At 30.6% G+C, this 14,729-nt stretch overlaps 3 protein-coding genes across 4 annotated transcripts; 1 reads left to right on the top strand and 2 right to left on the bottom strand.

The window, feature by feature from the left end:
• Positions 1 to 85: 85 nt before the first annotated feature.
• LOC113852371 (glycerophosphodiester phosphodiesterase GDPDL7-like) lies at positions 86 to 4,448 on the bottom strand. Its single transcript, XM_027482597.1, has 10 exons — positions 4,431 to 4,448; positions 3,829 to 3,970; positions 3,452 to 3,733; positions 2,701 to 2,813; positions 2,027 to 2,525; positions 1,877 to 1,912; positions 1,497 to 1,778; positions 1,266 to 1,402; positions 695 to 1,178; positions 86 to 366 (listed from the first exon to the last, which is right to left on the bottom strand). The coding sequence occupies exons 1-10, from the start codon at positions 4,446 to 4,448 to the stop codon at positions 86 to 88; spliced, it is 2,274 nt and encodes a 757-aa protein (XP_027338398.1).
• A 3,086-nt stretch (positions 4,449 to 7,534) lies between these two features.
• On the top strand, positions 7,535 to 11,692 carry LOC113864434 (VAMP-like protein YKT61). Of its 2 annotated transcripts, none has more exons than XM_027498138.1 (6): positions 7,535 to 7,854; positions 8,037 to 8,134; positions 9,372 to 9,476; positions 9,620 to 9,685; positions 10,226 to 10,312; positions 11,299 to 11,692. In XM_027498138.1, exons 1-6 carry the CDS (start codon positions 7,656 to 7,658, stop codon positions 11,347 to 11,349), a joined length of 606 nt encoding a protein of 201 aa, XP_027353939.1. In that variant the 5' UTR covers positions 7,535 to 7,655; the 3' UTR covers positions 11,350 to 11,692. The 2 variants fall into 2 exon arrangements, with proteins under 2 accessions (XP_027353939.1, XP_027353929.1); XM_027498128.1 differs by having other exon boundaries at positions 7,554 to 7,925; positions 8,039 to 8,134; positions 11,299 to 11,490.
• Positions 11,693 to 12,765: 1,073 nt separating this feature from the next.
• LOC113864442 (temperature-induced lipocalin-1-like) lies at positions 12,766 to 14,401 on the bottom strand. Its single transcript, XM_027498152.1, has 2 exons — positions 13,882 to 14,401; positions 12,766 to 13,164 (listed from the first exon to the last, which is right to left on the bottom strand). The coding sequence occupies exons 1-2, from the start codon at positions 14,251 to 14,253 to the stop codon at positions 12,979 to 12,981; spliced, it is 558 nt and encodes a 185-aa protein (XP_027353953.1). The 5' UTR covers positions 14,254 to 14,401; the 3' UTR covers positions 12,766 to 12,978.
• Between the last annotated feature and the right edge of the window lie 328 nt (positions 14,402 to 14,729).

Below are 14,729 nucleotides of genomic sequence, written 5' to 3'. Positions count from 1 at the left end.
ATATCGTCACAAAAGAAGATGAAAGATAAGTGAAGAGTTAGAAGTCAATGCTAAGCTAGTATTTTACATCAATGGCCAACAACTATCATAGGAAGTACAAAAAGATTGTCACTAAGGAGAGACTTAAACTAAAAAAATTTGCCCAGGCATTTGAAGGAGGTGGTGGACGGGTAGGTGCTTTAGCAGGATTAGTTCTATCCACATTAACCACTGCAGGAAGTGGTGGATCAACAACATTTGCAACCTCTAGGGGTGGAAGTGGTGCTTCTGCTGGTGGTAGTAACTCAGGCTCAATCGTGCTTTGTAGGTCACCAGGTTGAGCTGGTAAGATGGTTGGCACGTTGTGGGTATCACTACATGGGCTTCCTGTGTATTAGATTAAGGCAACCAACCATATCAACTTTTTTTTCTTGATGAAAGATCTGTTACTTAGATAATTTGAGTGAAATCATGTTTGCTTGGACTAATTAAGAAAACATAAGAGATTTGAACACTTAAATATGTTTTTAGCCTTCTGTAAGATTTTAGTTTTAATCTTAATTTTCTTTTTTAGTCTTTAACTTCTCTAAATTCAAGAATTTGGCACCCTTACAACTATGTAATATGGCCTCGATTATTTTTTTAGGAACTGAAATTAAAATATCACAAAAACGTGGGGCCTAAAATATATTTAAGCTAAGATTGAATTACTTACTCATATATCTACTAGAAGTGGCTGGAAAATCAGTCACTATTCCATCAACCTTGGCAGAATGGATGTATGTAGCTATCTCCACATTAGGGTCTGACCAGTAATCAAAAGCCAATGACATGTACTCATTTCTAAGAGTACGGACAAATACTGTAAGGTTTGCATCTTTCAACTCTTTAACAATATTTGTCATTCCTGTTAACAAGGAACCAGATGCTTTGATAACAGATGATTTTGGAAGATTGACTACTTCTGCATACTTCTTGATTTCATCCACAGTTTGCTTAGGCGTGTCACCTATTTTATTTTCAATTAACAATACCCTTTTATAAGATGGGATGTCCTTATACTTAGATAACACTGAACTATCATCAGATTGGATCATGACTAGTTGTGTGGATTGCTTGTCAAAGGTGGCATTACTTAAGGCAGTGCTTACAACACCAACAATGTCGAGACCTTTTTTTGATGCAAGGTAAGCAGCATTCTATAAGACAAATAAAGAGAATTAGCCACAATAGAAAAATTTGAAAGTCAAATATTAAAGGAGAAGGGATTAATGAATGTTGCTCACCTTAATATTAACCAAAATTCCAGTAACTGCCTTTGCCTTAGCTAACTCTAAAAACTGAGAGAAGGTTATAAGTTTACCACTAGTTTTGTTTGCTGGGTTTCTCTGGAAGTCATTGCCAAGAGGGCTAACAATTTGGGCTGAAACAAGAAACTTCATACCATAAGTTCTCTGTTCAAATCTTAGACTAATAGATCTTTATGTACGGTTTTGATGTCCCTTAGAAATATTTACGTTGCAAGGATTGAATCTCATTCCATGTGAGGTCAAAGGAGAATATCCCATTATTTGGTTGAACTTCAGGAACTTTGGAAGTTCGAGACGTGAATTTAGTCATTGCAGTTGTATCTGTCATTAGGTCTGCAGTACTTGAGCATAATGCAATTCCATCCTTTGTCATTTGAACTGAGCAATCAATAATGTCAACCCCATCCTCTATTGCTTGTTGATATGCTAGATCAGTGGAACTCGCATAAACACCACTTGCTCCATCGTTGCTTATGATCAAAGCTTTCCCTGCAAAAGCAAATTAATGAGCTTATCTTATTGTTATGCTTTTACATGTCTTGTCTATGGTTCTATGACTGAGAATACTGCAAGAATTACAGTAGTACCTCTTTTTGGTAGGGTGTTATTACGAGCAAAGCATGCTGGAAAAATGAGAAATTCATGAGAACTAGTTTGAGCAAAGCATGCTTTTAAAAAAAAATGAGAAATCCATTAGAAAATAATAATGAAAGAAAAGTTCAAGATTGTAAACTCACCTATGGCATTTGATGCCGTTGGAGCAAAATCAGTAACAAAACCATCAACAGAATCCCCTTTCTCTATAAATTGCAAGTACTCTACTGTAGGATCATAGTTATAATTATAACTAGAAAAGAAATCATTAGCAAAACCAGAAGCATACACTTCTAGACCTTGTTTGTGGGAATCAGGTACTAGTGTTGTTGGAGGCCCTAAGTACTTGTTTGGTTTAATTGGCCATATGTATTCCTTTGGAACCATTATACCTGATGCAAATGACTTGATTGTAGCAAGATCTTTCACAATGGTGCCATATAGTTCCTTGGTTGTTGGTTCAGCATCATTAGTATTAAGAAGTTGAAAGATGACCTTCGTTGCTTTCTTTGGTACTTTCCCATTTATTCTCCTTAAAAAACCAATCTCTGGAGATGACACAAAGTCTACTTGATAAAGTCTCAATATTTCTAGAACAATATCATCCAACTTTACTCCGTGTTGGTTATAGAATTCTTCGTACTGCAACAGACCACACAGTTACAACATATACAAGATTGATAAAGAAAGAATAACCCCATAAAGCTTAAGGTTTTCAATTTTCACAACATATATCTATTATATATTCAGTTTTTCTTACGAATAATATGAGAGAAAGAAGAAGAAGAAGAAGAAGAAGAATAGAGAGGAAGAGAACCTGAACATTCAACCAAAACCTGGGTGGAGATTTACCACCTAGTATACCATCAACATTAAGTACTGGATACATGCCATCATAAAAACTGGGTCGAGAAAAAATGGCCTGATTCACTGTAACAAAATGAAGAGCAAACCTTAAACTTCTAATTCTTCAACATGGGCATTATCAATTTTATCCATCTTATATTCATAATTCTGTGTGAAGTAAGCAAGCCTAGCTTAGATATGAATTTCACAAATTTTCAATTGTAAGAATTTTAGCAATGAAACATGAGTAATGAATTGCATGTATAATGTGTTTTTTATTTTCTCTAGTCGCTCATAATTGGTTACATCTCATTCTAATTCATATATTTAGTTATGCAGATCTTAAATAAAAATGGTTTTGATATAAAAGTCTTGACCAAATTTGCTTTTGCAAGCAATTAATTGACTACATTAGGAGCAAACTAAGCTCGTGTGACATGATTAATATGCTATTAACATCAGCCACTACCAAGAGAGCCAACAAGCTCTATAGTTTGTAGTCATGTACTTAGTATAGAAAAGTTTACAACAACAAACATGCAATCAGAAATTAAATTTGATATATCCTTTTAATAAACTTTTCTAATTAAATGATTATATGCTAATGTGTCTTTTCAAATTCTAAATTGATCTTGTCATTATTTAACCAGAGATCTTGTCATGAAAGGAACTTGATCTAAATTTTCGATCTTGAAGAAAATATAGTTTTGTCCAAGACATACTCGACACATTTTGATCAATTTGAGAACCAGTGTAATCTACTGCAAAGTGTCCTCGCACTTCTTGCCCATAAATATTGTAAGTTTTCTCTTTTGGATCAAACATTGCTATATTTGTTGTATTGTCAAGCTTAATTCCTGTCACACAATAGGCACCACTATCTTTTGTGAATTGAACATTGCATAGAAATATGCTAATATCCTTAGATATGGCAATTGCTTCGGTGCTGCCTTCAGGGAATAGACCCGTGAACCCACCACGAGCTATTACAAGTGGCTCGTTGCCTACAAATAATGACAAACGATAATCATAGAGAACATTAATTGTCATAACAAAGAGAATAGACAACTTTATAGAAACATATCTCATTTTTACCAACCGCTTAAGGTGGACCATTTTTTGGGTGCAGGGGCAGGAATTTGCGGAGTTAAGGGTAAATTTCGACGCCCAAGTTTTTGGGATGATGTTACATGGAAGAACAAGAAAACGAGAAACAAGGTTTTGATCATCTTTTTTTTTTCCTACAATAGTTTCAAACTCATAGTTAATAAGAATAATAACGAACAAAAATACAAAGAACACAAATCACATTTCCTCTGTAGCTAATCATAATATTTTGATGTATAGCAGAAAGCCTTCAGTAAAATGGTTAAGGTCTCGCTTGTATGTTAGGTCAAATGGAATCAAATAATTGAAGAAATCTTACTTTAAAAATATACTAATATCTCAACATGATTTTTTATCTTAAGAAGATTGTAACTTTTGCTGTAAAGTTAAAACAAATAGAGCCTAATTGTTTTAAAAACCAATGAGGAGTGTATATCAAATTAACCTTCAACCTTCAATTTTGCATTTTCCTCAATTACTTTTTCACTACTGATTAATCCAATAGTTCCCAAATATTTGTTTCGATTTATTGTAAAATTCAATACCCCACTAGAAAATAATAAAACAGTGATCAAATATCATATACGTGCGTACCCAAAAATCCAGAGCCATATTCATATCTATTAGACAGATGAAAGAGACATTGCCTGTGAAGCTTCTGAGAAAACCCTCAAGGGAATGTAATGGAAAAGGCAAAGAAAGAGTATAGAGAGAGAGTGAAGCAAACTAATTGTAATTGATCAGTGGGATTAATTACCAGAGATTGGGTTTTTACTATTTACTTCCACACATTTTCCCGCATGAATAGCTGGTCAACATTTCCTCTCAAAATAGAAAATCAATTCACAATGTCATTTTAGGAATATGATTTTGTTTATTGTGCAATTTCTGTTATACGTCATTAATTTTTCAAAACTGAAGCTTTTTGCAACTGATTTTGCATTTTAATAACAAGTCGTATAAATAAATATTGAAAACACGTTACTTTCTTGTTAAAACGTACATAATATAACTTACTGAGAAAGAGAGTGTGATAAAAGCATCACTCTAAAGCAAGATATTCTGTAATCTCATAAGAATCACTCTTACATCTATGACACTATTTTGGACCAAAATAAAATAAAATTGCATCGTAAAAGCCAAGTAGGGTTAGTGATTCCAATACTTTAACTTCTTTATTAATTCAATTACTCATACCATTCCTATTTTTAATTTTAATATTTATGATAACAGGTTTTTATTTGATAAATAAATATTTTATTTTGTTAACCCAGCCCTTAAAAGTTCATTTTATCATTCAAAAATAATAATTTTATTAAAAATAAAATATTTATTACACTATAATGTTTTTAGTATAATAGATAATTAATTTTTAATAAAAAATACTATTTTTGGTTGCTTAAAATCAATCCTTAGGGTTGGTGTTAACATTTTTCACAAACATTTCATCCATATTTATGTTAAAAGTTTTTATAGAATTGAAATTTGTAATAAAATATTTTTTAAAAATGCTTATTAAATGATTAAAATAAAATAGTATAAATACATTTATAGTATTACATATAAATTATAAGAATAATATTTATTCCTAAAGATTAATAATTACATTTACTTTTTTTGTGTTACATGTTTGTAATAATTTTTAGATACATTTTTTCACATTATATATGAGAGTGTGTATTAATTAGGTAGATTTTTTAGAACACAAACATATTTTTAATTTTTATTTTTAGTTTTTTGTCTTTACTATACCTTAATAACTTTTTCACTTCAAAGTTTTGAACGAAATTTTGACAACAAAATTATTTTTTTTCAAATGAGTTATCTAAATTAACTATGAATTTATTTGGCAATTCGTTTAACTTTTACATGAGATTCGTTTCAAAATTTTTCCAAAGAAAAAAACCATTTCAATTTTAATTGGCGTTTTCTTATGACCCCCTTTTTTTTTTCATTCAATAAAATAATTAAATCTCCATCATAGTTTAAAAAAAATTCATTTCATTCTATATTTTGACACAAGTTTTTTATTTACATTATTATCTTATACACTCACACACTACTATTAATATATACATAATTCTAATCTATTATCAATGAAATAGACACAAAAAATATCATTAAAACTTGCAAGAAAGATTAAAAGTTAACAAATTAAAATTTACAGATAAATAAAACATAATATTGAATGAATAATATATATACTAATACATATTATTGTATTTGAAAATTATCCACCTTAAAATATTATTTTCTAATTTACTTTAATCTAGCATGCATTTGATTACTGTTGTTTCAAATTATAATTCTTTTAAACTCAAAATTCAATTGATGCTATTGCATATAAGAAAATATAATGAGTAAATATAAATTTTATAATTTAAAATTGAATATCTTAATTTTTTAAGAAACGTAATTGTTAAGACCAACTCAACACGTACAATCATGGTTTTATTTGTTGACTCTTACAAACATCTTTGAGTACTTAATTACTTTTCAACTTAGTAAAATTTAGACTCCACTAAAATAAATTTGATTAAATAGTAAAATTTTATATCTAAATCTAAGGTTCCGTTTTAATGGATAAAAATATGATAAAATAAAAATTGGCTAAAATTTATTGATTTATTAAAATTTTAAACTCGAAAAGCTTAATTTTTATTAGCTATTATAATAAGTATAAAATAAATAGTATTTTATTGATTTGTAAGACGACAAATAAAATTTCCTATATTTGTATTGTTTAAAACACTTGATTAAAATAAATTTGTTACTTTTTTAATATACTAAAAATTTTATATTTTTTATCTTCTCAAGATTTAAATATAAACAATTGAATAACTTTGTCTCGAAATGAAAATAAATATTAATAGGTAAAAATATAAGAGTAACTTTGAAGAAGATGTGTTTAAATTGTGAAAATGAAGAAAATAAAACTTATGATAAGATCCATAATAAGAAATTTTAATGAGTACTATTAGAGTTGTTTTGAAGTCAATTTTAAGTAATATAATCTATGTAGGTGATAGATAACATTGATATTATATTTTTAATTTAAATATTTTATTTTACTAATTTTCATTTTTACTAAAATATATAATTTTTAATTTATCTTACTAATAGATGTCCTGAAAACTTTAATTATAAAATTAATAAATAAAAAAATTATTAAAAAATAAATCACATTTAAAACTTTGATAAAAAACCACATTTAAAACTACAATAACAAATATATTAATAACATATTTTAATTCCTTAACAAACGTCATAAAAGCATCGTTCTCGTTTATTTTCTTATGGATCTAAAGATAGCCTTATTCTAACGCGGATCTGATCCCACTGTTAATTTAGAAAAATAGTATTTTAACACCTCAATTTCTTTTATGAAGGCAGAACAAAAACATGATAAAATAAATAAATATAAAAATTGTTAATTTTTGTTTAAATTTAAAGATTGCGAGATATTTTAAAATTTTTAAGATTAATTTTTAACTCATAATTTGTAACTATCGTTGGTCCAATAAATAAAATATAATTTTTTTAATTTATAATTTGTGATTTTCTCCGATAAACACGATAAAATTTAAATTTACGTGCCGCTCATGATAAATTTAATAAATATATTTATTATTATTATTATTTATGGTTACACGTTAACATTTTGCTAATTTAATTAACTTAGATTTTGTTTTGGCGTTGCACGCTTCCTTATTAGTTTTACCTTGCCGACTGGGAGCGAGCGAATAGAAAAGAAGAAGAAAAAGAGGAAGCGAAGGTTGGTTTGGAAGAGAGAGAATTTAGAGAGAGAAAGAGAAAGGGATGAAGATCACATCGCTGTTGGTTCTAAAATGCACGGGTGAGGGTTCCGATCCCTCACCCGTTATTCTCGCCATCGCTTCCGACGTTAGCCACTTCGGTTACTTCCAGCGCTCAAGCGTTAAGGAGTTCATCGTCTTCGTCGGTCGCACCGTCGCCAAACGCACCCCTCAGGGCCAGCGTCAATCCGTTCAGCACGAAGGTCCTTGCCGAATCAACCCTGCGTTTTCAGTTATTATGTTGTCGTTTTCGTTGATCCCGATTCGCTTTCTCGTTTTTATGAATTTGTTACTTTTATCTCTCTCTTTTTCCCCTTGGAATAATAGAAATCGTAATTAGTTGTTCGAAATCTGGAAACGCGATTCATTGTTTCGTATTTTGCAGAGTACAAGGTGCATGCTTACAACAGAAATGGCCTTTGCGCGGTGGGGTTTATGGATGATCACTACCCGATTCGAAGTGCCTTTTCTCTTCTTAATCAGGTGAGAGTTTGAGCACTGCGTTTCGGTTCATCGTTGTTGTATTTACTGCTTGTTACTGCTTCCTTTGTTATGAGGTCGTAAATCGCAACTCTTTATCTCACTTTTAGTTATTGCATCGATGTTTTTCCTTATTTTGCGAGATGATATATTACTTTAACATCTGACAAATTTTGATTTTTTGGTCGGTTAAATTAAATGTCGATGAAACCACCAGTTAGAGGCATTTCTTATTAGCTGTTTGAGTCATTCTGGACTATATGTTGTTGGCCAATTTTTCCGTTCACTGAAAAATTGTTTACTAGGTTGCATGATCACTATGCCTCTGGTATTGCTGAGGATGATATTGTAGTTAGTGTAAGGGATTCTGTGATTTAGCTGTCAAATCAATTATGATAGCCTTTTTAATTTTAATTTATTTGGGTCTAGGTCTAAGGTTTTAATTATATCTTTTACCATTATGAATATTTTGTATTAATTCCAAATCTGTTGACGTCACAAATCACGATAGCAATTGGATTGACAAGAATGGTTCAGTTTGCTGTTTAAGTTCACATAATATTTATGGAAAATGTTAACCTCAGTCCTTTGTGTTTAAGCAACTAATAATGGTAAGATTTTATTGAAAAAATAAATATTTATTATACTTTTTCATCTTTAATATAATAAATATTCTTTCTCAATTAAATTTTACCACTTTTTGATGCTTAAACTCAGGTCAATGAAACTCTATTATTATTTATGCTGTTTTTTCTGTGCACCTTGGCCCTCATGTGAGACATGCCCGATTGGACCTTTTATGATTCAGTTTCAGCAGAATAAAATTGATCCATTTCTGAACATTTTTGTCATTTTTGTCTCTGTGTGTGTGTGAGATAGAGAGAGAGAGAGAGAGAGAGAGAGAGACTGTCTATGCTCCACGGTGATCTTCAGTCTGCACCATAACTAAATGATTAGCTTCTTAAAGCTATTTATCCTCCATAATGCTCAAATGTCTTGTTTTAATGAGAATTCCCAGTAAGTTTCCATATGTGTGTTGGCAGACAAAAGGGTTAAGCATTGTGTTAAGTGAGCAAGTCACAAAGTATTTGCCTTTTGGACTCACAAAACTTGAAGTAATTGAAAAAAATGACAGTAATTAAATGTCAGATTAGAATAGCTGTTATATCGGATGGACTGACTCCGATGCTCGTTATTGTATTGTTTTCTTAGAATGGTAATTAAATACAATGTCTTGCAGGTGCTAGATGAATATCAAAAAAGTTTTGGTGAGTCATGGCGAAGTGTTCAGGAAGATGGTACTCAACCATGGCCCTATTTGAATGAAGCGCTGACAAAATTCCAGGCATGAAAATACCTCTTCTTTGTTGTATTAGCTAATATTCTAACTTGTGTTAAAGTTGTTTTTCCTTTCTGCTAGCCTTTTTTTACAGAATTACTTTGGACTCGGTCTGAACCCCTTTTTATTTTTTCCTGTCAAATCTTCAGGATCCTGCAGAGGCTGACAAGTTGTTGAAAATCCAGAGAGAGTTGGATGAAACAAAAATTATCCTTGTAAGAGCATTAATTTTCAAAACTGTAGATCTTCTAAATTTACTTCCCTTTAAGACATTTTGTCATGTAGTGATTCAATTTTAAACTTGACAGTGATGTGCTTGGTAATTTTCCAAACTAATTATTTGTTTGTTTGAGAATTTGGCATTGGTTCCCAAATACATTTAGCTTTAGATGACAATGCCAGTGACATGCAAGTTAAGCATCGCTTTAATGAAGCCAAATGTAATGTTCTATTGTAAATTTATCCTTTCTTAGCATCATGGTGTGATATCCTAGATTTTATGTGATGCCATCAATAATTTGGTTGGTATTCGTTTTTAAAATTTTTACAAATATGTTCACGTTTCTTATTTACATTCATTTGGTTATATTAAATTTAATTTGGTAGTCTAGATTTAGCTACTCTGTGGGTTGAGGGGTTTCGTTCATTTCCTCCTACACAAAGTGACACACACACACACACATGCGATGGAATGCTTGTCAATGACTGACTTTATTATTTTCTTTCACCTTATGATGTTTTTCTGTTTATGACAGCATAAGACTATTGATAGTGTGCTTGCACGAGGGGAGAGGCTGGACAGTTTAGTTGAGAAGAGTTCTGATCTGAGTGCAGCATCACAGGTACACTATAAAAGATCCTGTTTTACAACTTTGTGTTAGGGATTAGTACATGAATGAATGCATATATCTAGACATCTATTATTTGTGTGACTCTTATTTTCTGTTACTAAAGCGTTGGTCTATGTGATTATGTCATCATCAAGCATGCTTGATGGATGTTTTCCTTACTCTTGTGATTAATGTTTTTCATTATAGAAAAAGGTTTAGCAATGCTTGATCAACCATGTGTGATAAAATTTTAGCATACAAATTTGGGATCTCGTATAAATTTTACAGTAGACATCTGTGCTATTGTCTTTTTGAGACAGGTACATTAGAATGTGCTTTCATCTAAGCTGCTATAACATATTCCTTTGTGAGGTTATGGTCTTATAAATGTTGCTCACGACAATTTTTATCTTAAACTGCTGTCTGTGTCTTGATTATCAAGTAGTATATATGTTGTGTTTATTAAAAGGAAGAACAGGATCTTCGGGAGGGTAATGGATATTGACCCATACAATGATACAATATTCAACGGTCTTATCTACTTATCATATCCTAACTAAGTGAAGAGAGGTATCTTAGATTGAAATTTTGCTTCTTCACATGCTTTTATGTATAATTACATCACAGTCACATACCGTGTTTTTGCCACTATTAAATACTGAACAAAAATTGGAATTCTATTGGTGCTAAGCATCTGTATCTTGCCTTTGGTTTGTCTATACTCTATAGAATACTTATAAGGTCGGGTCCAATATTTTTCCTTTTAATGATTTCAATTTTTTCTTTTTCATTATTTATTTTGATATTTAATTATTTATCAGTAATCAGTTTTCTGGTTGCAAATTAATAATTCTATTATTTCTCTGAAGGAGTATGACTTGTTTTGATACCATGTTTATGTGCATCTTTGAAAGAGAATACTTTCAGTTAACCATGATTGGAAATTTATTCCCCTTTAGTTTACTGACACGAGAACCTGATGCTGGCGTTTGAAACAGATGTTCTACAAACAGGCAAAGAAAACCAATCAGTGTTGTACTGTATTGTAAGCTTTCAAGACCAACAGTATCCAGTGAGCTCACTAGAATCCTTTTCCGACATGGAGGCTGTTGGATAGGAGAAATAGCTTCATATGTCTATATCACTCCATTGTTTGTTTGGTGAAATTATGTGATTTCCCCGATATATGTATTGCAGACGGGAATTAAATATTGGCTAAAGATCTTGCCGTGTTGACAAATTAAAATTCTCATTTACCTTGTTTGTGATTTTTACTGTGATGATTTATATAGTATGCATAAATTATTGTCTTGGTAAAGTCATTCCTTGTTGATCTGTAGTTGGATGTTGTCATGTGTCCACATTCTATCATTGCCATTGCAATGGTGTTATCTATTTTTGTGGTCTTGGAGCGGTTCTTGCTTACTACTTTTCTATCCTATCCAAACAACAATATACTAGAGGTAACTCGAGCTTGCATTTAGCAGTTAGTCACACCATACGGCGGGCTAGCAATGTTGTCCCCTTGATAGTAACTAAATACCCCAAAAAATGGATAAAATTTACTTTTAACTTTAATAATGTTAAAATTAAAATGGCTGGGAGGTGAGGTGCTATTGCATGTGACACGAAGCATCTCCTGGAGATTCCATATGGTTTGTTTCAACCCCTTTAGCCAACAAAAGAATCAAGAGAGCAGAGAATAATTTGTTTTTGGTACAAATATGTGGTAAAATGTTCTTCTTAAGAGTCTTTTTTTTCTTTCCGTTAATGAATGTTCTGATACTACCTAATCCCAATGTTAATATCAATTTTTATTTCCTTTCTTGCTGTTTTTTTTTTTGTATAACGAAGATTTTCTATTTTTGCATTCTCATGAATTTTTTTAAAAAATTTCTTGGCTTGTTTGGAGTTTTTTTATTTTTTTTGAGTGGATGCTTTATTTTGTTTTAAATTATTTATTTTCTAAATACACAAAAAAATTATTTTTGTCATTGACTATAAAAATAAACTCGGTTTAGTTCTTTTAATACAGAAAAATGAAAAAAGGAAAAAGGAAATGATTGGATTGAATGAGTTTTAGATAAAGGTGGAGATTAAAGTGAATGATGTTTATAATTTGATGGACTAGGTGATTATTCACTCTTTAATTTTATTTTTTTATGTAGTTTTTTATCTGTAAAATTTAAATTTAAAATATGCAAATTATTCATAACGATGATGATAAAAGTAGATACGGTTAAAGTTACCAAATAATAACATGGAAGAGTGGTAATAATAGATATATGATAGCAGTGATAATAATAATAGCATGTATAAGGTGGAAATAATAAAGACAATTGTGAAAGGTGGTCAAGGTGACAAAAAATAATAACTAATGATAATTAAAAGGTAATGACATATTCTCATTTAATTCTAATGAAAAGAATAATTAAAACGTTGAACCTTGTAACTAATAATATTATCAAAACATTCTCACGCCAACTTTATTTTTATTATTATTTTTACGAATTACAAAAGTTTTAATTGTCAAGCGAAAGAGTAGCGAAACATGAGTGTATGAAGCAACAGCACACACATAACAGGCCTACGTGCCTTGAAGGGATTCAAACTTAAAAGTTGTTCAACTGAAGATGCTTAATTTCTCTATTCACAATATGTAATGAAATACTCATAACCTATTTCCCAAACAGGGATTTGAACCACCAAAACCCCTTTGTGTCTTGGGGGCCTTCTTCCCCTGGTGGTGGAGGATCGCTCTGAGGAGTCTTGTGGAGTTTACTCACATCATATCCTTCTTCCTTCGCCTTCTCAACTAACTGGTTGTAGATTTCATCTTCCAGATGGGTCTTCCTACATAATATCTAGCATTGAAAATTGACCAAAGTTATCCAACATCTCATAAATAAGATACAGCTCTACTTTTAATTGTGAATGTGATGCAATTATGAAGAATTATTAAAAAATTTTACTGGAGTCCCATTTCGCTATTTAAAGCCATAATCTGAAGAATATCAATTGTGTGAATCACTCTAGTAAAACTTGTGTGTCTAAATATATGTAATAATATCGATGATCCACAAAATTGATACGGTTAATATTAAATAGTTCCATGGTAATATTCTTATACCCTTTCAAATGAAAAGTCCAACAAAACCCCAATAAATTCTTACATATTATATATAAATTAGATAATTTAATCTTTAAAATTTTATTTTATTTTTATTAATTTTCAATTTACAAAAGGTTATTTATTTATTTAAATAATAAACAAACAAATAAATTCCATAAAATTAAGAAAGAACAAAAATAGTCGGTAACCAAATTTTGAGTGTAAAATGAATAAAACGAGGGATAAAAAATTAATAATAATAACCGATATGATAAAAAAGAGAGAGAAGACGATGAATATAAAATAAGTATAAAAATATTAGTGTTGATTAAAAAGTATTGAGACTTATAAAAATTTATGAGAAAATACACGATTTTTTTCTTTAATTTACTCAACATGAAACTTAGAGTGAAGAAGATAACACAACAATGACAACATGAAAAAGTAGAAGCTAGGTAAATTGACTTACCCAAAGGTATTTTCTGGTGGGTTCTCCAATCAAAGCAAACTGATATTGATCATCAACGAACAAAACCCAGTAATTACCAACAACAGGAATGATGGGCAAGAAGGGAGGAAGATAGAACTTGACCTTCAACTTTGCCTCATCAGAGTTGGGGTTGGCCTTATAAGCAGTTCCCTCTATGGAACTTCTTTTGCCATTACTCCAGGTCTCGTTCAGCACATGCACAGTTCCATCACTATTCAGTTTGTATGTGGCTCTTGTGTTCACACCATCCTTTGGCTGAAAAAATGATGGGAAAGAAGCTATCTCATACCACCGCCCCATGTACCTTTCCAAGTCCAAACCCTTCACAACTTCCATCTCTTTTTTTGCCATTGCTGGTTTCAAAGAGTATATTACACAACAAAGAACAGAAAGAAGCTAGCAATGATTTGGAGGGTTACTTTGTTGGTGCTTTTGAATTATGGGTTTGATAAGGTTTCCAAAGTGGATTTATATACAAGACAAAAAAGGCTTGTTTGGCAATTCTTCAATTAGTGTGTAAAGATATTGCTGAAATTAATAATTTTCATTAATGATTAAATTTATTATTTTATGTTTTTCTATAATTATGTTTAATTAATTTTCAAAATATGTTATTCATTAATTTTGCTACTTAAATGCTCAGATAATGAATTATGTTATCTACAATAAAAATTTTGCTACTGACATTAGTCTTATCAACTGAGATAAGATTATCTTTAATCTCAGAATAAGAGAATACACATAATTTAGAAAATAAATAAATAAATGATATAAAAATAAATTTCTATGTTGATTGTAGCTATGCACTGGATTAAGATTTTTCAGAA

The sequence above is a fragment of the Abrus precatorius genome, unplaced genomic scaffold (assembly GCF_003935025.1).
Source record: "Abrus precatorius isolate BTA unplaced genomic scaffold, Abrus_2018 Scaffold10, whole genome shotgun sequence".
Lineage (NCBI taxonomy): Eukaryota > Viridiplantae > Streptophyta > Magnoliopsida > Fabales > Fabaceae > Abrus > Abrus precatorius.
The sequence above is the reverse complement of the archived record's forward strand: the minus strand, read 5'-3'. Positions and strand labels throughout refer to the sequence as shown.

What these genes read in the sequence shown, in the direction of transcription:
- LOC113852371 (XM_027482597.1), bottom strand. An exon ending in TAACACCCTACCAAAAAGAG is followed by an intron (nt 1,779 to 1,876) that starts GTACTACTGTAA and finishes TTGCTTTTGCAG; the next exon opens with GGAAAGCTTTGATCATAAGC. An exon ending in TGAGATTCAATCCTTGCAAC is followed by an intron (nt 1,403 to 1,496) that starts GTAAATATTTCT and finishes TTCTTGTTTCAG; the next exon opens with CCCAAATTGTTAGCCCTCTT.
- LOC113864434 (XM_027498128.1), top strand. Translation starts at nt 7,656, where the DNA reads ATGAAGATCACATCGCTGTTGGTTCTAAAATGCACGGGTGAGGGTTCC. An exon ending in CCTTTTCTCTTCTTAATCAG is followed by an intron (nt 8,135 to 9,371) that starts GTGAGAGTTTGA and finishes AATGTCTTGCAG; the next exon opens with GTGCTAGATGAATATCAAAA. An exon ending in ATGAAACAAAAATTATCCTT is followed by an intron (nt 9,686 to 10,225) that starts GTAAGAGCATTA and finishes TGTTTATGACAG; the next exon opens with CATAAGACTATTGATAGTGT.
- LOC113864442 (XM_027498152.1), bottom strand. Translation starts at nt 14,253, where the DNA reads ATGGCAAAAAAAGAGATGGAAGTTGTGAAGGGTTTGGACTTGGAAAGG. An exon ending in CCACCAGAAAATACCTTTGG is followed by an intron (nt 13,165 to 13,881) that starts GTAAGTCAATTT and finishes TTTCAATGCTAG; the next exon opens with ATATTATGTAGGAAGACCCA.